This window comes from Misgurnus anguillicaudatus, chromosome 24 (assembly GCF_027580225.2).
Source record: "Misgurnus anguillicaudatus chromosome 24, ASM2758022v2, whole genome shotgun sequence".
Lineage (NCBI taxonomy): Eukaryota > Metazoa > Chordata > Actinopteri > Cypriniformes > Cobitidae > Misgurnus > Misgurnus anguillicaudatus.
In genome coordinates this window covers 29839272-29862067 of record NC_073360.2, presented here as the reverse complement: position 1 = coordinate 29862067, position 22796 = coordinate 29839272, and the positions used below count along the sequence as shown (strand labels likewise).

The 22796-nt window shown below is 38.6% G+C and overlaps 1 protein-coding gene across 15 annotated transcripts in view; it reads left to right on the top strand.

The window, feature by feature from the left end:
- mecom (MDS1 and EVI1 complex locus) overlaps positions 1-22796 on the top strand; it is a 191679-nt gene that overhangs the window by 60518 nt on the left and 108365 nt on the right. For all 15 annotated transcript variants that reach the window (XM_055197070.2, XM_055197069.2, XM_055197079.2 and 12 more), the window contains exon 2: positions 18971-19326. In XM_055197070.2, coding sequence (XP_055053045.2) covers positions 18971-19326 — 356 coding nt within the window. The remainder of the gene's footprint in view (positions 1-18970; positions 19327-22796) is intronic.

The window sequence follows — 22796 nt, the reverse complement described above, 5'->3', positions numbered from 1 at the left end:
GTCTATCTATCTATCTATCTATCTATCTATCTATCTATCTATCTATCTATCTATCTATCTACAGTATCCATCTATCCATTTATCTATCCATCCATCCATCCTTCAATCTATTTGTCTGTCTGTCTGTCTGTCTGTCTGTCTGTCTGTCTGTCTGTCTATCTATCTATCTATCTATCTATCTATCTATCTATCTATCTATCTATCTATCTACCTACAGTACAATCTATCCATTTATCTATCCATTTTTCTATCCATCCGTCCATCCATCCTGCAATCTGTCTGTCTGTCTGTCTGTCTGTCTGTCTGTCTATCTATCTATCTATCTATCTATCTATCTATCTATCTATCTACAGTATCCATCTATCCATTTATCTATCCATCCATCCATCCTTCAATCTATTTATCTATCCATCCATCCATCCTTCAATCTATTTGTCTGTCTGTCTGTCTGTCTGTCTGTCTGTCTGTCTGTCTATCTATCTATCTATCTATCTATCTATCTATCTACAGTATCCATCTATCCATTTATCTATCCATCCATCCTTCAATCTATTTGTCTGTCTGTCTGTCTGTTTGTCTGTCTATCTATCTATCTACAGTATCCATCTATCCATTTATCTATCCATTTATCTATCCATCCATCCTTCAATCTGTCTGTCTGTCTGTCTGTCTGTTTATCTATCTATCTATCTATCTATCTATCTATCTATCTATCTATCTATCTATCTATCTATCTATCTATCTATCTATCTATCTACAGTATCCATCTATCCATTTATCTATCCATTTATCTATCCATCCATCCTTCAATCTGTCTGTCTGTCTGTTTATCTATCTATCTATCTATCTATCTATCTATCTATCTATCTATCTATCTATCTATCTATCTGTCTGTCTGTCTGTCTGTCTGTCTGTGTGTCTGTGTATCTATCTGTCCGTCCGTCCGTCTGTCTATAGTATCTATCTACAGTATCTATCTACTACAGTATCTATCTACAGTATCTATCTACTATCTATCTATCTATCTATCTATCTATCTATCTATCTATCTATCTATCTATCTATCTATCTATCTATCTATCTATCTATCTATCTATCATGTACCAAAGCAACTGAGAAAAACTGTAAATTATATTTATTATTAAAAAAGAATGTACCGTGCCCAAATAAGTATTGGGACAATAATGGCAAAACTGCTCTGTTTGCTGTGAAGTCAAGAAATGTTGAAACATTAAAAGGCAGATATGAGACAGCAGTACAGAATTGTATTAACCGAAAATGTAATCTACAAAAAACATTATGTAGAAGAGATTTGGGGGTTAGGGTGTAATTGGAATAAAGATAAAATAAAATTAGTAGGAATCCCAAATATTATGAAAAAAATGATGTTAAATCTGTTTTTCAAGGCAGGTATGCATTTATGCTTTCCAAAAGAGCGTCTATTAATTTTCATGTGTATAAAATTGGCAGGGATATTACCCGGTCACAGCATATGCTCAGAGCTCATTGTCTGTCAATAGCCTGTAATTTTTCAATTAGCTCTCATTAGAAGGCAAGGCTGTTGAAATCCCAACCCATGTATTTAGCCCCTGTGAAGTCCATGTGCGTAGCCATGTGTACGCGTGTATGATTAGTGGGTAGCGAGAGCAGAGGTGACAGAATTCCTCCTCAAATATTTTGTCTTCATTTTTCTGGCACAGGGGCTGTAATTACAGAGCACCACTTCATTACTGGTGCCTTCATGTTTTATGCATTCTGTTCATTTAGAGGCTTATTAACAACACTGCAGCCAGCAGCTCGGCCCGTGCGAGCGAGCGAGTGAGGGAGCATGTGGCGCCATTTTTGCGTAAAGGACTTTAAGAAGTTAATCCTTCATAAAAGTTTATTTCCATGTGTTTGTCCTTTAAAGGTCCTGTGACATCAGAAACGGGTTTTGTGGCATTTATTGCCATGCTTGCATCGAAAACTTTTAGGAAGTCAACATAAAAACAAGCTTATTGTATTTTGGATGATTCTAATTTTGATACTTAATACAAAATTACATATTGCATTTCTTAAATGTAAGCTCGGTAACTTTGACTTTCTTGTTTGTGCAGTAGATTGTAATGGCGTGTAGTGTTGGTTTTTGGGGTGGGAGGGTCACATCGATACTGAAAAAGCCAGTTTGCCCCTAAATGTAAAAAGGCTCTCCATAGTGTTTTCATAGTGATAAAGGGAATAAGAAAGGTTGCAAGGGGGCATATCTGGAAGTTTGGGGCAAGTTAAAGGCCATACAAAGGGGTTAGGGTGCTAAAGGAGGGGCGTATATGTACGTGCACATGTGTGAATAGGGGTGAATGACTCCACCTTCCTGCTCTGAATCAAATCCATCTGCATTCAGCATTGAGACTGATGAGACCAATTTGGCAGCCCACACTTTTACACCGAGATTGATGAAGAACCAGAGAGATATAGAGCGAGATCGGACCGATATCAAGGGTGTGGAATAAAAACGGCAGAGTCGGAGAGACGAAGCCAGGCTCTCCCCCCTCGCCGTAGCCGTGGGCCACCCTTTTCCTGTGGGGTGAATAAAAGCTAATAGGCTAACGCTAGCGGCCCTGACTGCTGATTCTGATGGATGTGGTGTGTCAGGCGCGCACGAACGATGGCTCTTTGATAAGACTTATCATCCACCTCACTCCATAAATATTTTATCAAGCATAATGGAAATTGTCAAATCAATCTAATTGTGTAATACATTATGAAGACATCAAAATTAAACAAAGCACATATGCTATCATTTGGCTTTATGATCGGGCAGCGGGACAGACGGCCCACGGGGGCCCCGCGAGGCCCCGGGGCTGGCAGCGCCAACGCTAGAAATACGTCTCCCCGGCGATGGCCGTCGCCCTGACAACGCGGACTCCATCACTGGATCAATTTCTCAAATGTGGACAACTGTGCAGTGTAATCAGGATATGGCCGGATGGCGTCAGGCCACGGTGACTGTGTGTGTGTGAGCGTTTCTCGTACCTGCCCATGGTTTTCTGATACGTTTGTAATGGTTTGTCAACTTAGCAAAATGATTAAAGAATAACCGGAGGGATTTTGTCTTTGTCACATAGGGACAGTGTTTGATGTTTTGTGTGTGTGTGTCTGAGACTGTATCAGTGTGATTCATCAAACTCTGCCTGAAAGGATACACAGGTGAGGAGACACGGCTGGACTAAAGAATAAGATGGAAAACAAACAGAGAAAACTGATCAAACGGTAACAGTGTTTGACAGGAGACAGGCACACACAGATAGTACGAGATACGTATAAATCAAACCCTTCAGTTGCGTGGTAGCAGGTAAAACACCTTTGAATGGTACTGGCTAGATTTAATCCATGACAAACACAAACCTTTAACTAACAAATTAATTACCAGAACATTGTGTTACCGTGCGTTCACACCAGATGCGAGTTCAACGATTCGTGCGAGTAGATTACATACAAAGTCAATGCAAAGACTAGGGCTGGGTATCGATTCAGATGTTCCAGATTGATTTGATTTCGATTCGCAAGCTATCAAATCAATTCGATTTCGATTCTCGATTCAATTCCGATTTTCGCTCCGATTTTCATACTCGTTTTTCGATTCAACTCAGTGAATATAGATTATATAGAATATTATATTAGAATATATTAAATTATATTAGAATATTATATATTATATTATATTAGAATATATTAGAATAAAGACTGAATGAATGACAGGCTCGCCTCTCGCTCCTTGGTAACATCGCGCAAGGAAAAAAAGAGGTTGACATCTAGTGGAGATTTGGTGTGTATGTAGCATTAGTAGCAGAAAGTTGTGGGTTCGATCCCAGGGAGCTTGTATGCCCTGTAAGTTGACAAAAGTGTAAGTCGATATCCACTGTAAGTGAATAAAAGCGTTTGCCACGTGTGAATCCATAAGTGTAAAATCATTACGAGTTGGATTTTGTATATGAATACATCAATGCATGCACTAAAATATTTTTTCTATGCTAATATTACTGGATATAATAATGATGGATATATGCAAAATAAAGAACAGCCAAAAAAGCGGACGAAAAATTTATTTATTAAAATAAAATACTGTTTTGTACAAAAGCCATAACAGCGAATACAGTGCGAAATAAGTATATATAAGTCTTATTAATTTTTAACAATTACACAAAACATTAAATCTGCCCAAACAGCATTAACTCTCCATAGAAATGTTTTTGGGAGATCGTCCATCTTATAATAGATATTTTGTGATGTTAAAGCTCAAGTTAAAGCTCATTTTACATTATTATTTTGAAGCTAGATATAATTGATTTTATTGTATAAACCATTGTCATCATTTAGTGAATTTTGGGTTTCTCAGAAGTAAATTTGTGTTACTGTAGCTCAGCTGTAATAGCACGTTGTTTCATTATGAATCATTTAATAATACGATTTAAAATATTTAATGTTTTTATTGAGTAAATGTAACTCATGGATACGTTTTTCTGTGTAGTTCAAGTCTCTTATTTTAACACATTTTCACCGGACATTCATTTTTATTTCAACCTCTATGTGTGTGTTGTTTTGTTCGTTGTGTCAGGTCTGAATAAGCAGTCGACTGGGATTGTGGCTCATTAAACCGAATGCAACAGTCCAGCCCTCATAAAAACTCATCTGGCATAGAGAGAGAGAAAGAGAGAGAGGGCGAGCGAGCGAGCATATGCTGGCTGTCTGTGGTTAGGGACTCTTAATGCTATAAAGTGCTCTAGTTGATATGCGTGCAGCCGCACTGCTCCGTCAATGATATTGATTGTGGTTTAGGATTCTGCCACATTAACCCTGTGTGTGTACTTGGCTACAGTTTGGGAACAAAATTTCGAAGCAACTAATTCTGACAAAACCACTCTTTGGGGAAAATTTGGGGACTTTCACATAAAAAATATAATAAATTGTTTTTATCCTTGCTAAGTGGATGCATCTGTGTATTGTAAATACTTAGATTAGTAACACTTTTAATAAGGTTGTGTTTGTTAAAGGATTAGCTAGCATGAACTAACAATAAGCAATATAGCTTTAATTTCAGCATTTAATAATCTTTGTTAATGTTCGTCATGCCAATACAATTGTTCATGTTAACAGTTACAACTTTAGATTTTACAAATATTTTAGTGAATGCTGAAATTAACACAAACTAAGATTAACAATTGCTTTAGAAGTATTGTTTTAGTATTTTTAGTTCATGTTGACTATTGCATAAACTGATTTTATCAACTACAACCTAATACAGATTTTTTAAATATGTTTTACGTCTTGCATGAAACACAACAAACCTTTTCTGCAGAAATATCTAAACCCCTCCAATGACAATTGATCCATTATTCATATGTTTTTCTGTAACACAAATTAAGATTTGAAGTAGCAAAAATATATTTTCCGATTGCATGCATTTTAATAGTCTCTCTCTCTAGCTCTCTCTCTCTTTCTCTCTCTCTCTCTTTGCTCGCTTGCTCTCTTTTTCTCTCTCACGGACAAACATGCATCTTTATCCAGTGCTTGTTGTCAGACAACATTAGATAATTAATAGGTCATTTGTCAGGCTTGTGAGAAACATGTTAAAGTCCCACTGCTCTCAGAACAGCCAGCTGTCTGCTGCACACAAACACACACACACACACACACACACACACAGTCTTTAAATTAATTAGCATTAGCAGTGATTAATAATAAGCCTCTTATGGTTGAGATGTTTGCATATGTGTGTGTGAGAGTGTATATCTGTGTGTGTGTGTGTGTGTGTGTAAGCAGTCACAGCGTGGCTTGTTGTACAGTGTTAATTGGTGTGCACTGCATTGTGTTTTAATGAAGTGTTTTTCAATGCAGTCAATGACTAACAGAAGTAGCTGGAGACAATGTGCTCATTAATTAAGACACTCTTAGTAAGTCACACAGGTCACAGTGCTAGTATGGGTATGTTCAGAATGGAATACTTGCATACTGCTTATCGCATACTTATCGTAGTTGCGTACTATAAAATGTTTCAGATCATAGCACAGTACGTTATTGCGTACACTATTTTTACAGATATTGTTATTTTGCAAGTATAATTCAGTTAGTGTCATTCAATTATCGATCCGTAAAAAAAATACAATTTGGTTTATATTTAATATGAAAAATCACATAAAAATCACAGATTATAATAGGCATGAGCCGGTTACCGGTTTCAAGGTTGAAAAAGTCTAGGTTTTAAAACCACTACAATTTTTCTGTTATACCATTTGGTATGAGCTGTGTTTACACAAAATTAAATTCATGTAATTAATTTGATGTTTATATTTAATATATACATTTTTTTTAAGAATATTATAATTAAAGGCTTTATTTTTACCTGATATACATGTTGTAAAATATATATTGTCCAGTTGAAAAATTGTTTAAGCAAACATTTGAAAATAACACATTTTAGTGTTCCAATGGCAATACCACAACACCGTGGTATTTTGGTTTAAGGTTATCATACCACCAAAGTGTCATACCGGCCCATGCCTAGTTCATCTGTTACTCTCAAAATTAAATGTCAGGTTGAATACATTGCTTCATGAGATACAGCTACAAAATATTTTTATTTTGCATTTTTCAGCTAATTTAAAGGGATAGTTCACCCAAAAATGAAAATTCTGCTATCATTTTCTTATCTTCATGTTGTTCTAAACCTGTATGAGTTTCTTTTTTCTGATGACCACAAAAGTAGATATTTTGATAAATGATGGTAAGCATACAGCTAATTGTAACCATTGACTTCCATAGTATCAAAAACAAATATTATGGAAGTATTGTGATAAATGATGGTAAGCACACAGTTGACTGTACCCGTTGAATCCCATCGTATTTGTTTTTCCTACTATGGAAGTTAATGGTTACAATCAGCTGTATGCTTACCATCATTTCTCAAAATATCTTCTTTTGTAGTCATCAGAAAAAAGAAGCTCATACAGGTTTAGAACAACACGAGGATGAGAAAATGATGACAGAATTTTCATTTTTGAGTGTACTGTCCCTTTAAAAAATATTTTTTGCTATTTAGGAAAATAATGATTAAATAAGATTCATTGAAAGAGCATTGTAATTGATATAGCGTCTTACGCCGCATTCAGACAGCCAGCGATTGTCATCGCTGTGTGTCGCCCGTCTCTTTCACTGAGGCGTTTCTAAATCTGCTTGTCATAAACAAATGAGTACCATCTACGCCAGTAACTGACGAGAGAAGGATGACGTGAACTCCACTGCTTCGTTCTCATTGGTAGTCGCTCCCGAAATTCGCTCCACATTTGCATAAAGTTAAACTTTTCTTAATTTTCTCACGTCGCTGGACACGCCCATACGGTCGCCAACGGTCACTTTCGCTCGTGCCGCCGGAAGTCGCCCGGTTTCCATTGAAATGAATGAGATTGCGTCGCTCTGCTACTGCTGGTCGCTGACTGTCTGAATGGGGGGTTAGTATGCACTCTTAAAAAAGCAATGCCACAGAAGAACCTTTTTTTCTGGTTCTCCAAAGAACATCTTATGTCAAAGGTTCTTTAAAGGATCATTTTATCTTACCTTTTTATTGTCTGGAGAACATGTATCAACTTCATTAAACCTTTTGTGCAACAAAAAGGTTCTGTGGATGTTGAAGGTTCTGTATGTAACCATACAGCCCGACAAAGACCATTCTGGAACCTTTACCCTTAAAATTGTACTGAATATCTTGCCAAATAATTCATTACATACATACATTCTTAAAACAGCCCAGTCTCACGAAATTTCGTTATATAGTCACGTCATTTTTAGATTTTTTTGGTGGAAAACGAATTTCCGCGTTTTTTCGTGACTGTATAACGAATTCCTGTCTTCGTGTAATTATCACGTATTGGTTACTCAACTGTTTTGTCCTATTTTCTTACCATTGTCGCTTCGGTTTAGGGTTAGATTTACATAAAATGACATCCCTACCCAAACCCAACTCTAACCCTAACGCCAGGCGATAAATCAGAAAAAATAGTATAAACCAATATATAAAGTGACATTCTAATGCAAGCACCAAATCTAACCCTAAACCGAAGGGACAATGGTTTAAAAATAGGAAAAAGCAGTTGAGTAACCAATACGTGATAATCACACGGAAACAGGAATTCGTTATACGATCACGAAAAAACGCTGAAATTCGTGATAATATCACGAAACCTTGTGAGACTGGGTAGCTTAAAAATAAAGATGCTTCACAATGCCACAGAAGAACCATTTTTGGCTGTATGTTTCAAAAAAGCTTCTTCAGATTATAAAAAGAAACTGTTCTTTTGTCAAAGTACCTTTGACTGAATGGTTCTTAGAGGAACCAATAAAATGGTTCTTTTAAGAGTGTGTCGAAAATTGCATGCATATCCAATCTAAAAAACAGCACGTATTCCATTCTAAGCATACCTTATGTGTTTTTCTTGTGCTTGAGAAAATCTGTGTGTGATTCATTGAAGAGGGATTGTGTGAACGGTCATTGAGTTAATACTTGCAGTCTGAATTTGTAGGATTCTCATCCTGATCCTCTGGCTCTCTCATTCAGTTCACTGTCTGGGTTAATTATGTATTGTGTGGACTGCTCCTCTTTCCCTTTGGGCCGTAGACTTAAATCTGCTCTAAACGCACGCACACAAACACAGATGCACACACTCATACACATACTCGCATACTCTTTTTAAACATCCAATCAGCCAGGCCATTGAGAAGACAAATGTACTCATTTAGTCCAGCCGGTCTCCAGTGGCCAGCGAGAGAGTCGGGTCTTAATTCTCTACACAAAGGCTGGTAACAGAGTCTCGGGTTTGTTAGCGAGCGTCTCGTGAATGTGGCGTGGCTTCTGCAGCGATTTGTAGCTATGCTGGGAAGACCTTGAAGGCTTTTCTGTATCTGTCAGCGTAGCGCCGAGACTTGTTCGCACCGAGACCGTTACAAATAAGCGCGCTTTGTCTAATTTGAGTAATGTCTCAGGCGTATGGGTGATGGCTAACACATCCTCTTGTTCGGTTTAAATAAATTCACGTTTTGGCAAATGTATGTTTGGCTAATATTCGGAAGATGTTGACAAAGAGATTAGGTCTGGCAGCGAACAAAATAAAGTCGATATTGATACACCATAGAAAATTCATTTCAGTCATAGTCTTGGCTAAATAATTCCCGGCTGGGAAACGGGCCCAGTGCGCTTGTAACAGTCATCGGACTGCTTTGTTGCTTATCAGGTCGGGTTTCTCCTCTCGCAGCCCTCTGGCTGTCTCTCGATGAAGTCATAAATCCTGACCCGGTAAAAACAGATCTTCCCGTTGTCATTAGTAGCCTGAAGCGTGCAGAATGTGAACATATACACCGGGATGATGTGAAGTCCAGCCCAGGAAGATGGAGAAATCGTGGTTGTTGTCACCAAACAGGCATTAAACACATGTATGAGCTCTTTGTCTCTTAAAAGTGGCTTCATCCACAACAGTTTCAGTCTGTTGGCATTTGTTGGGACATGACGTTCCAAACATAACGTTGTTTTTTCGGGGCAGGCGTGAAGCCGTCTTAAGTGAGCTGTGAATAGTGGCAGGTGGGACGTGTTTCATCGGCCGTTTGTGCTTGGGTTGGCGAAAGTAGGAAATGTTTCTGTAGCATTGCTTTGTCGCTTTTTCGGGCCGAAGGGTCCGGTTGTCAAATACGTTAAGCATGAAGGAGGTATGTGTGTAAACAGAGATTGAGAGAGTGGAGGGTGCAGCATTTCTTAGATCCTTTCTTTTTTAATCTGCCCCTTCAATCATTTCGCTTAAAGACTCGTATCTCAGCACAGCCCCTTAGAGAACCTTGTTTCTATATTTACAGACTACAGTACTGCAGGGTGTGTGTATGTGTGTGTTCTGCCACGTGTACTCTGATTTTGGTTCTGTAGGTGTGTGTGTGTGCGCGTACGTCCTGACGTCCGCGGGCGTTGACTGGGTCACCTCTCTATTAGGGCGTGTTGTCATGGTGATTAATGGCTGGTTCTATCATCTTTAATGCTGGTGGTAATGACGCGGGGTCCCGTGCCGCCCACAGTAATCGCGTGATGTATGAGCACGGCAGAACCTCGGAGCAGAGGTGAAAACTACACACACGTACACACACACACACACACACACACACACAGTCACTGATGTTTACTCACAAAATTATAAGTAATGAACTGACTTGCATGCCATAAGCGATGCATTATATTTCATAATACGTACGGAATGGGTATCCCATTTATAATTTAGATTTTATATGTGCATATCTACTGTGGGGTCCAAGTCTGAGAGCATTAGTGAAAATGCTTATGTTTATTATAGTTGTAATTGAGTGCATTTTTCTTAATATACACATTATGTTTTTAACATAACAATTTGGAAATGAACGTGCACGTTGTTTTATTTGGTTTGACAATGTGCAGTCCAGCTGGCATGGAAATACATTTCAGTAGCCATGTTTCCATCACCATGATTTTATGCGCATTTTGAAGTATTGCATCAAAAACGAGTAATATTTCGAATATAAAAATTCCTTTAATCGCAAAAAAGTTTTTATGCTCGCTTGAGTTGGTTTTTGACTTATGCGAAAAAGATGAATTGCGAATAATGGGTGATGGAAACGCATTTGCCGAATAAATTCTGACGCAGCGAACATTAAACCCACGGGACTGACCGTCTAGCTGTTTCCGCTTATGTTATCTTTACCATATATGCGGCCCGATGTAGTCTTAATGCCCTTGCTGCTAGTGCCTGCATCAACAATTCCTTCTTTTGTGTATAGCATTAAGTTTTCCAATTACAAGCTACACTACTAATAAATTAATAACTTGTCCCATCATGACCACATACAGTCCTGTCTACACTGTAAAAAATATTTTTTTTTGTTAAATCAACTCAGATTTGCAAGTCATGTCAACAGAGATGAGTTGTCACAACTTATAAAATATAGTTGAGAAAAGTCAACTTAATTTTATAAGTTATAACAACTCAAATGTAGTTATAACAACTCATCTCTAGTCAAGATAAATAATAGTAAGTTGAAATTACTTTGAAATTTTAAGGCAACAAAGTATTTTTTTACAGTGTACTGTTGGTTACTGGGTTACCAATACCACCTTTATTCTCTCAAACAACTTGATGGAAACGCACATAATTCACATTTGTTTGTCTTTTTTTGCGAATTTTAAAAATATATGCTTCACGTTTGGATGAAAACCCAGTTATTATGATATCATTATTCTGAAAAACATCTTGTAAAAGTTAAAAAATTTTACCTGTTGTGCAAGGGAGGGTTTTTTATTGGTAAGACGGAAATCTTATGCTTTTAATACATTTTATATTTCTACATTTACATTTAGACATCTAGCAGATGATTTTTAGCAAAGCGACTAAGAAAAACAAGGAAATCATCAATGTGATTTGTCAGGAAAACAATACAAAGTCACATTTAGCTTTCAAAGTTTTACCGAGACACAATTCCATATTGCTGCAAGTTTAATCTCGTTATTTTGACTTTATTATTAAAATATTACGACCTTTTTCTCATTATATGACTTAATTCTTGAAATATAGGACTTTTTCCCCATAAATGTGACTTTTTTACTCAATAAAACTACTAGTTAAATCTTGCATTATTATCTCTTAATTTAATCTCGACTTTTATTTTATTTTTTTATTTTGGCTCTAATCCCCCTTCATACTTATCAGTAGAACGATGGCTTGATACTTTTAATACTGTATCTGTGTGTGTACAGTATAGAGTCTGTGAAGACAAATTTGTCTGTTAAGATGATGTTTATGTATGTAAACCACACCTTCAACCACTTTAATTGACATGGCATCAGTCTTTGTTCTTTTCTATATATTTTCATCAATCTATTTCTTCCTGATGCCCTTGTCTTAGTAAAGCTCGGAATACATTGCACGATTTTTGGCTGTCCCAGACGTAAGATTGCCATCGTGAAACAATCGTCACAATTTCTGTGGCTCTTTATCGTTGGTCGTTTTGTAGTACAGTGAGAAAGGTTCAAAGAAAGCCGTTTTCCCTGTCTTGCGTCCAAAAATAGCCTACGATAGTTTTCTGACAGTTTCAGAAATTCAGCATGATCACCACACAGTGTGTTTACAGCTACTACATGCGTACTGGTATTTGTTACCACTAGCGCATGTTGCAGCCGTCGAAGCCTCCGTGTCATCATCATACAGTCTACATGCTTGTCGTACGCAAGTTTAAACGATCCATGTCGCACAGTGTGATGAGGTAAAGATCTTATAAGAGTGCAAAAATCTTGCAGTGTATTCCGGGCTTAAGAGATAACAGTAGAGGCCAGATTAACCAAACGGGGCAAATAAGCAAGCCAGCGCAATTTCAAAAAAGCTCCGATCGGAGAGGTAAATTCTGCGGGTTATTGTCTAAAAAAGCATAAATTAAATATCACAGACGCAACAGCTGATTTTCATAATGACCAACACAATCTACTAAGAGAAGTGCAAATTAGTTCACAAATAAGCAGAGCTGATTTTGACTTCCGCACCATGGACAGCTGAAAATTCGTGGTGTGTAATCCCAGCCAGCGAAGCCATAGGACACTGAAACATTTAAATAATGTCATCCCAAAAAGTTTGCGTAAAAGAAAATCATAAGCAATAAGGTCAGTCGCAAAAATAACTAGACCACACCTTTTCAGCGCTATTTATCTTTAGTTACTCCCGACAGTCGTTATTTAACCCTAAAATGATGCTTTCCGTTGCACAAGCTGTTAGTAAATCTGGCCCTAAATGTCTTTATAGACACACATGTTCATTTAAAAGTCACTGGAACGGGTGGAACAGGAAGTGATGCGTTATGTTCTGTATTAAATGACAGGAAATGCTGCTATTCTTTAGTTTTCACAGATTGTTGGTAAGTGACATCAGTACTGGGACATTTATAGATTGTGTCACTGTTCTATTCTAGAATGTCTTATTCTAATCAAGGATGTTATATAGCATAGGTGACATTTTCCAGGACAATGCTGTCCATTTATCTCTATGACATCATAATTGTCCATACTGATGGTATCTCTTCAATTGAGGTTGGGGAACTATTTTCGGATACAGGTCTAGATTATAGGAAGTCTTGGGTTTCTTGCATTCTTTGCGCAACGAACTCACATCGTCAAGTTCCAAATTGGCGGTCGATAACTTTTCTTATCCTAATCTAATCGATTCAATCCAAACATATAAAACCAGCCTCACAAACCTTAAGGGAAGTCACTTAAACCTCACCACTTACCCACGCCAAACCCACGGTTCTTTATCTGCAATCTAATACCCAAACTTTTTTCAAGGAATACACCACATTATGCACTTCACCGTGGTATATTTTTCTTAAAGAGTCGTTTACCTTTCAGAAATATATATGTTTATAGTCCGAACGAAATCTCATATACTTTTGCTCGTCCCGTAACTTTTTCCCTCGTTTCTTAAACAGGCAGAATGAAGCCGATCATTTGGAGCTACAGGAAGGGAGGCTTGGCAGAGGACAGATTAAGTTACCTTTAAAAGCTCAGGGTTTGAAGACTGCGGCCAACTAGCTTTCACTCTCTCTGTGGGCAGGGGCAGGTTTAAATAGCACCGCTCAGACGATCATCGTGGCCTCTTGTGCTCAGTGAATCCGCAGGCGTGCGGTGGAGGCCCTAACCAGGTCCTCAGCTGTCATTTTAAAGTGCGCCTGCGTGCGCTCATATACATTTGTGTGTGTGCTGCAAAGTGAAATATTGTAAACGGCACAGAGGAGGACATCTGGAAAGACTTAGTGCGGGCTGGTCACCTGTGATTCAGAGGTAGTAGTTATATCTGTATTAAGCTCAAAATATCTTGAACTTAAAAGTTAAGATGTATCATTCTGAGGAAATATGGGGTGCAGAGGTCAGAGGTTTTTGACTTACATTACATAATGGCAATCTAGTCAGTATTTTTATCTGCTTGCTTTTCAAAGTTTGAGTATTTGGCATGTTCCTCATTATGCTTCAGTGACATTGTAAATCAGTGATGGCAGAACTTTTACCTGTACTGATTCAGAAAGGGACAAACCCATTTGGATTGTAATTTAATCTATGCTGGGTTGTTTCAACCCAAAATGCTGGGTCATTTTAACCCATTGTTGGGTCAAGTATAAACATTTTCTGGGTTAATTTAACCCAACCACGGCTGAGTGCGTCCCTTTTTCACCCAATGCTCTCAAGAGAACAAAACTAAGCAGACAATATTAAAAATATTTCAATATGAACTTCAATATGAAACATTTATCATCAAATTTAGCCAAATCCAGATTATTTTACTTAATCTGTCCAATCTAAATACATTTTAGCGCTCCATACTCCTGGAGGTACATTCACACTATAAGCGATTTTGTCGCTGTGTGTCGTTCGTCTTTTTCAACGAGGTCGTTAGGGGGCGTTTCTAAATCTGGTTTTCATGAACAAATAAGTAACGTCCACTCCAGCAACTGACGAGAAACGGATGACGTGACATTCACTGCTTCACCCTCATTGGTTGTCGCTCCAGAAAGTCGCTCATCATTTGCATAAAGTTGAACTTTTCTCAACTTTAGCCCTATTCGGATGGGATTAGTTTTAAGGGGGTAGATGGTGTAATGTAATTTTACCACAGGACGTCTGTAATATCAATTCAGACGGGATTAGAAATCTCAGGAAAACATTCAAATGTAGGAAGGGTAACTAGGTTTGCCAGCGCGTCACCTCTCGTCATCACGTGCACATTATCTTGCTTTCTGATATGTATGTTGTGTTGTTCAGGAAATGACTTCAGTGTTTCCCACAGGATTTTGAGAGACTGTGGTGGCGATGACGTCCCCCGCTAATTAGCATATATGTGACGTGTTTGCGTTTGATCTAGTGTTGGCACCTGAAAAATGTTTCACTTCTACTCTTTGATCTGTATCTGTATTTGATCTGTATTATATATCAAATTATATTTTAAGCCGAATTAAGTGTTAAATAGTGAAATAAAAATGTAAATGGGAATCATGAAAACTCTATTTGTGGGGGCCAGTGTTGATTCTGTGGTGGGCCACCACAAATAAATCAATGTATGGGAAACACTGGACTTGTAACTGACTTGTTTTTTTTTACCTAGAACGCAATTAAATGCTTCTTTAAGCGCTTTTATATTTGAAAGAAACCCGCAAAATAACATGAAATGGCGAAATTTACATATGGTGTATATTTACAGGTCTATTCGCACTGGATTAGTATTACCTGAGGTAATTTCTCCGGACCTTTTTACAGAAGGTAAAAGTCGCCGTAATCTTTACTGACATTGTCCGTAATGATTACTGAGCAGAAGCATTCGGACGGGACTAAAATCACTGAGAAGTTCTGATAAAAATTTACCCCACCTTCCAATGTAAAACTAATCCCGTCCGAATAGTACTTTTGTCGCGCGACTGGACATGCCCATCCAGTCGGCAATGGTCACTGTCACTCGTGTCGCCGGAAGTCGGCAAGCTTTCATTGAAATCGATGAGATTGCGTCGCAATGCTAGTCGCTGCTTATGTGAATGAGGCTTATGGCCGGTTTCATAGACAAGGCTTATTCCCCTAAATCACATTTTAAAAGGTACTTAAATGTCCTTATTTAACTAAGGCCTAATCTTAGCTTATTCTAAATATAAATCTGTGAAATCGGCCCCTATATTTTAGATGTAATATCTGAAATTTTTATCTGGGATTACTGTACCGTAGTAGACTACCACCTCATCACTTACTTGTAAGAGTATGTTTTAGGTTAATGTCGCCATTAAACGGAAGTAGCGATTGCATGGCTCAACATAAAGGACTGCCCGGTGGCCCGGGGCAAGCGTGAGAGACAGTCGGGCCAGTAAAAAGTATTGTCACTTGCTGCCAGTGCTTCACCCTCAGTCACTAAAATATATTTTCATCAAATGTATATTATTTAACATCTTGGAAGCAGAGATTTACTTGAGTAAAACACGACGAAAGAAACAATGCAATATTTTGCACAGTTTGCTGTCAGTTTACAGGTAAAGCAGAAAAGTTGGGAACCTATTTCGTTGGAACATGTCTGTTGTATATGTATACAATTATATTCGACTTTTGAATTATTATTATTATTATTTTTTTTAAAGTTATATTTTTGGGCCATTTTGCCTTTATTGATAGAAAGTAGTAATTGAAAGGCGACAGGAAAGTACAGGGTAGAGAGAGGGGTATGGGATCGGCAAAGGACCTCGAGCCGGGATTCAAACTGTCCACTACACCATCGGCTCCTACATGAATTATTATTTTTAAATGTGTGACACTGACATTTTTTATTGGGGCCAGTGAAAATTTTGGCAGGCCAAGTGAAAACCTGAACCACCGGCCCGACCGGGCCAGTATAAAAAATTCTTTGCGTTGAGCCCTAGATTGTCTTTTTTCCCCGTAGTGAATTTGTGAATTGATTGGGTCATTGGAAGTTGGGTCATGTTGCTATTTACTTATCGCTGCTATCTGTTCCCGGACCCCGCCCACCTACCATACCATATGACCGGAAGTTAAGAGAGATAGTTTCAAGTAGGGGAGGAGATTTGCGTTTTTGATTAAAGATTATGAGGGCACATACATTTTAAAAAAGGGATTTGTAAAAAATACCCCTGCTGAAAAAAACAATAAAACCTTTATAGAAAATTCTAATGGTTTCCATTAAAATACCAATAGGAACCATTAGCTTTTACCATTAAAATCACTACACTGTAGTGTGTTTTGGGCTATATTCCATTAGATCCAATAAAATTCCCAATAAACCATTAGAATTTTTTTCAGCAGGGACCACAATATTCCAAAATAAATTCATTTCAATTTCATTGTGACCTTAACATTCCTTCCTGTGGTCCTTCTTCATTTGATCTCAGCTGAATCAAATAAGCACTCTTAATAGATAGCAGTAGAGGTTGTTAATGGGATGAGATGTAATAGCACAGTGAACAGAACGGCCGTGTAGCATAGAACCCCGCTGAGTGCCAGGAATGTGAGGAGACAGGAAGATGTGCAGGAATCGCGGCCCAGCCCTCATTAGCACTCACCACTACCTGTCACAACACGTTAGCCACAGCATGCTAGCCACAGCATGTTAGCCCCGCCGTGACTTGCGCACAGCAGGTTAGCTCCGAGCGTGTTAGCAACGGCACATTAGGTAGAACATGTTAGCACTGTGTATTAGCTTTTAGCTACAGCCTCCTGGGTCCAAGTGCGTTAGCAATGCCAGGTTAAATAGAAGGGGTACATATAGTATATAGGGGAAAAAAATGTGTATAGTTTTGTAAAGTCAGGTGACCAAAAAATTTTTAGGAAGAAATGCTCGAATGAGAATCGGGATATAATGCAGTTCAGACTCAAACTTTCATTTCAAGAGCATCATGGCTCCTATATGTCAGAGTTAGAAGAGAGTGAAAATTGTTTTTTAAAGAACACCTATTGTCCGATTCACGTTTTTACATTATCTTTGGTGTGTAAGTGTGTATTAGTACGTTAATGATATAAAAAATGTGCAAACGCCAAAGTAAACGATGACGCGAGTTATCGTCTCCACCGTAAATCTCTTTTCTTGGACTACAACAAACACATGGATTGCAGGCAACAGTTACTTCCTGGGATTGGTTATGTAGACAAGATCGACATTATCATAATTCCTCCCGCTTTGTCTCACAGCCTGTAAGTTAACTCCTGTTAGCCTTGCATTGTGAGCGAATCTTTCAAACATAGTAAGGAGCGTCTTTTTCCGGCTGGTGTCAGAGGTATTCGGGCCAATCACAACATACAGATTGTACGAACACAGAGCTTTTCAAATCCATGCGTTTCAGGAAGAGAGTGAAATCTGGAGCTACAAAAATGTACAGTATGTGAAAATAATGTGTTTTTTAAACCATTCAAACACATTGTATTATACCAAATACACAAAATAACGTTGTTTTTTAGCAATGAAATAGGTGCACTTTAAAATGGTGCACTTTAAAATCTTCTTTAAAATGGTTTTTAAACCCATTTGACATCAGATGTCATTAGTTCATTGTGTCACATGACCGATCAGTGTTTTTTTGAAAGCAGTGTCTGATTTCCTAGCAAGTTGTAGGCAGTGCTAGCGCTGATGGGTAGGTAAACGCGTCATATAATGTACACAATCCTCCCAGAGGGGACAGTATCTAAGGACAGACAATGTAAAGACTTCCCTCATCAGCCACGCGCTTGTTTTCCTCTCCGAGCCGGAGGTCACAGGTCATCAGACAACATCCTCCCAACATTCAGCTCCTAATTAACCCACGCAGCTTTAGCATCCGTAGTTTTCCAACAAAATCATCGTCGCTGGGGTCAACAGAAAGGAATCGGAAAAGGGAAGCATAGAAATGTTGGATCAGTCAGGATCAGTCAGCTCAAGATTCCCCCCTCCCTTATTTCCAAACAATCCGAAGCGGGCGTCACCTGTGAGGCCGTGATGATGATTATCACCCCTGACACTTTCATATCCAGACTGTATTAACTGTTTTTCCAGACACAAACCATTTTCCCTTTCCCGGAAAGTTTGTTTAACTGCTCTAGTGGTCAAATATTTTATATGGCGCTATGTATATTTACTCGTATCTGCGGAGGGTCGGTCACATGTTAGAGGCTGGTTGTGGTCTGTAAGTGCGAGTCTTCAAAAAACAAATCGAACAAAAGTGCTTGTGCGAACCTTCAGCGTATTTCTTATTGACACTAGAGAATTGCTGAGTCTATGATATGTCAGTTGCTGTATTGTAAGAATGCACTTATGTCATTGTTTAATTTCTGCAAGCCTGTAGGGAATATATGGATTTGGATTTTGGTTTGTGTCATTCATATTACACACTGTTGCAAAGGTAAACAAACTGAAATACTTTTTCTGTTCTTGTTTAGGAGATGGAGAAGACTTTTCCCTTTTCTCCTCTGATGACCTGGAGGAAGTTCGGGGAGTGTCAGATGCAGATCAAGCCCCACTCGCTGCTGCTAACAACCTTCCTTCCCCCGGCCTATCAGGCGAGGCTGTCTCCCCGATTGCCCCCTCGCCCTTCCACCCATCATTCCACACTTCCATGTACCTGGCAGAGGAGGGGGTTGAATCGGTCCCCCCAGACTTTGAAGTCCGAGAGTCAGGCGTTTCCAGAGGAAACCTGGGCGTCTGGAGCCGAAGGCATCTGGAAGTGGGAGAGCGTCTTGGACCCTACGGGGTAACATCAAGGAACAAGGCAGAAAGTGCTACCCAGGCATGGGAGGTAGGATGAAATAATGAACTGGTGATGCATTCTTCTACAGTAGTCTGATAACAGGCTTATCCAGATAAGAAAATCTTCACATGGTCAGGGAAAAAGAGCATGGGCTCGTGGGCCGCTGTTATGATGGAGGGTTTAGCTGTCATCAGAAGAGAGGCGGTGTGATTAACCCTGCTCTTTATGTTTTATGGTGGAGCACCTTTGCTCTGCTGTGTGATCTCATGCTAACCCCAGATAACAGCTGCCGTAATCCCATTAGTCACAATTACTAGACAGGCTATTGGTCAGTGTTACGCCAGTTACGTTATATTAACACCCCGATATCCTTTTAATGTTTTAATTCTTTTAAATTGAATATGGCCAAAGCTAAATCAAATAAATTGCTGTGTTGACTGTTTGGTTTTAAGTATAGAGAATTATTTATTCAATGGCATATATGTTATGGCGACTCTACAAAAAGGGTCAATTCAAGTCATAAGTGGCGTTTGTTTGTGTGTGGTTTACCAGGGAATCTTTTCTGACCCAATTGATGATTTTGAAGAATCAAAAACAATCATTGTATTTATTATTTATATTATTATTTATTTACAGTCCTTCCAGAAAAACGCGAGTTTTTTTGTAATTGTTGCAGGCAAAAATCCTTGATATTGCGGCACGTTTTCTTAAAAAATGCGATGGATTCTCTCTCTCTCTCTCTATTTTTTTCCTTTTTTCCTTCTTTGGACGATGTGTAAATGTATGTCTCCCCTTTCTTTCCTTCCTTTATTTAATTATTTATTCATCTTTTATTTTTAACAAACCCTGTTGTATTTTGTTGTGTCTGTTTGGTTATTGTTATGCAATAATTGAAAAATAATAAAAAATAAATCACAAAAAAATGCGATGGAATATGCGGGATATTTATGCAATTTTATGCAATGAAATTGCGGAAACTTGCAAAAATTGCGAGAACTTGCAAAAATTGCTAGCCTGGGTGCCAGCCGATCTTAGCCCCGCCCACCACATTTTGAAAAACGGGAAGATCGGTCTGCCGTTTTTCCGTTGAGGAGCTACTATGCGAGTCCCAAAGCTGGTCGACGAATCAAATTTATACGATGATGGACAGATGATCAACAGTAACGTATCAACCACGTCACCAAAGAGCGCGTGTGTTAAATCTGTTTACAATGAAATGGCTGCCGCTGGAGAATTCAGATGTGTGGATTCTGACATTGAGTCTTTTCTAAAAGATATCGACAGAGCATTGATTTAAAAAGAGGAACAGAGAAACGCGATCAAGGCATTTGTTTATGTTTTTGCCGTCCTTCCTACGGGATTCGGCAAAAGTTGGTCGCACTTATGGAGGACAAAGTTAAAGAAGCAAATGAAATGAGTGTCACGGCGATGCAACTCGGCGTGCACGACAAGATGGATATAATTAGCGGTCGTTGCCAGCTTCTTTTCGGAAGCCCGGAATCGTGACTGCTGAATAAGTGGAGGGACATGCTAGGCTCCGATATTTTTCAAGCCAACGTATAATGGGTAGCTATCGTCGTGGATGAAGTTCACCTAACGTACAAATGGTAAGAGATAGTCTTACTGTATGACTTAGTAAATACTTAATGTTGTGATATGAAATGTTGTAAACATAGTAGGTCTTGATGTACGTTCGCTAACTCAGACTTAGTATAATCACAATGATGTTAGTGTCATTGTAGCGAAATAACTAGCAGTTCGGTCAGGCTGCAAAAGACGACATTTCAACATACGTCACACACTCCGTTGCTTATTGCTTATTGGTCATAGGTCTATCCAATTGAGTGGAGAGGCATTTTTCGGTTGAGACATGCCTCATAATTTTAGCTCAATGGAGCGGTATCAGACTCAAATTCTGACTAGAATTGAGTATGACAACGTCAGGCTAAAAAATTGCGGGAACTAGCAAAAATTGCGAGAACTTGCAAATATTGCGAGAACTTGCAAAAACTGCGGGAACTTGAAAAAACTGTTTGCAACTTTTGCAGCTTTCCAATGATGTTCACGTCACATAATCATGTCACTTCATAATGTTCCCATGGCAACAGGGGACATGGCTACGCTTGTGTGAAGTAAATGCAACATTTTTTAACTTTCTGCTAAGATATATCCGATTTTAGCTACGAAAATGAAACGAATTATGAAATCATGCAAGCCCGCATTTTTTGCGCACGAAAATCAGCAATTTATGCTGCGAAAGTGCGGCATATTTTTATAAAAAACAGCCCCCGCATAAATATGCGGACGCTGGCTGATTATTTGTTGATTCATGCGATCGCATAATCACATTTTTTATGAGGGACTGAATTTAAATTTATTTAACTATCACGCCAAGCATTTCAGCTCATTATCCCAGGACATATTATAAATGTTTAAACACACCACATGTTAAAACATGGCTATTTTTTAAGTCAATAGCCCCTCTAACTAAGGAGTTACCAGTGTAAACAAATCTTCTTGCGATTAATGATTCCTTTCCACTGCTACTGTTTACCATGGTCTCGCAACGATGTGTATAATTAACATCTGTCTGGCTTTCTGGTCAATGGCGCCATGACCTCATTGAGAGATTAGAGTGGTCAATTCTCCCTCTGTGATGTCATCGCTTTGGGAGGAGTCAGAATCCAACTTTCCAAACTCAATTGAATCCCTTGTAAATCCTGCTTTTATCCAGGTTAAATACTCAGCTATTGGCCACCCAACCCTGTGACCACTCTGTCTATCAGATATTGGTCAGACCACTCTCACCACTTGAACTCGGGTCACAGGACAGGCCAGGGGTCGAGTGCCGTCTTGGCCAGGGTCAGTTTAGGCTAATTTCGCCTGGCCAGAGAGGTTGCAGGAGGCAGTATCAGGCTAATTGAAAATTTAAGTAGACCACGTATTGCAATGATAAAGACATCTCATTGAAAATTTAAGTTTTCATTTACTGCATAATGTTACAGCAAAATCGCAGTGAAAGTGTTCACTTGCAAAGCTTTTATAGCTTTTTTTTTTGTTTTAACCCATTGTTGGGTCAAATATGTACAAATGCAGCAGTTGGGTTATATATAAACGTATGCTGGGCAGGGTTGGGGATGTAATAGAATTGCGTAATCAGGATACAAAAAACTAGTAACTGTAATCAAGAAAAATGGGTATACTTTCAGGATTCCTGTTTCTGATGTCAGTGATGACTCAAGTCAGCCTCCTGCTGGTATATTTATGACTATGAAGAAATCAAAAGTAATCAGATTACATTACTTTTATGTGTTGGTGCTTGGATTAAGTTACTGAATACTTTTTAGTGAATTAATTTGTATCTGTAACGGGGCGTGCACACCTGAAAACGGCTGAAACAGCTGAAAACACTAGGCAGATGCCGACTATAGGCGCTTGCCAGCTTTTTTTCAGCTGAGCGCTTTGGTTGCTATTATATTAGAGTTATTATTAACAGTTGACGCAAGAATGGGTTAAAA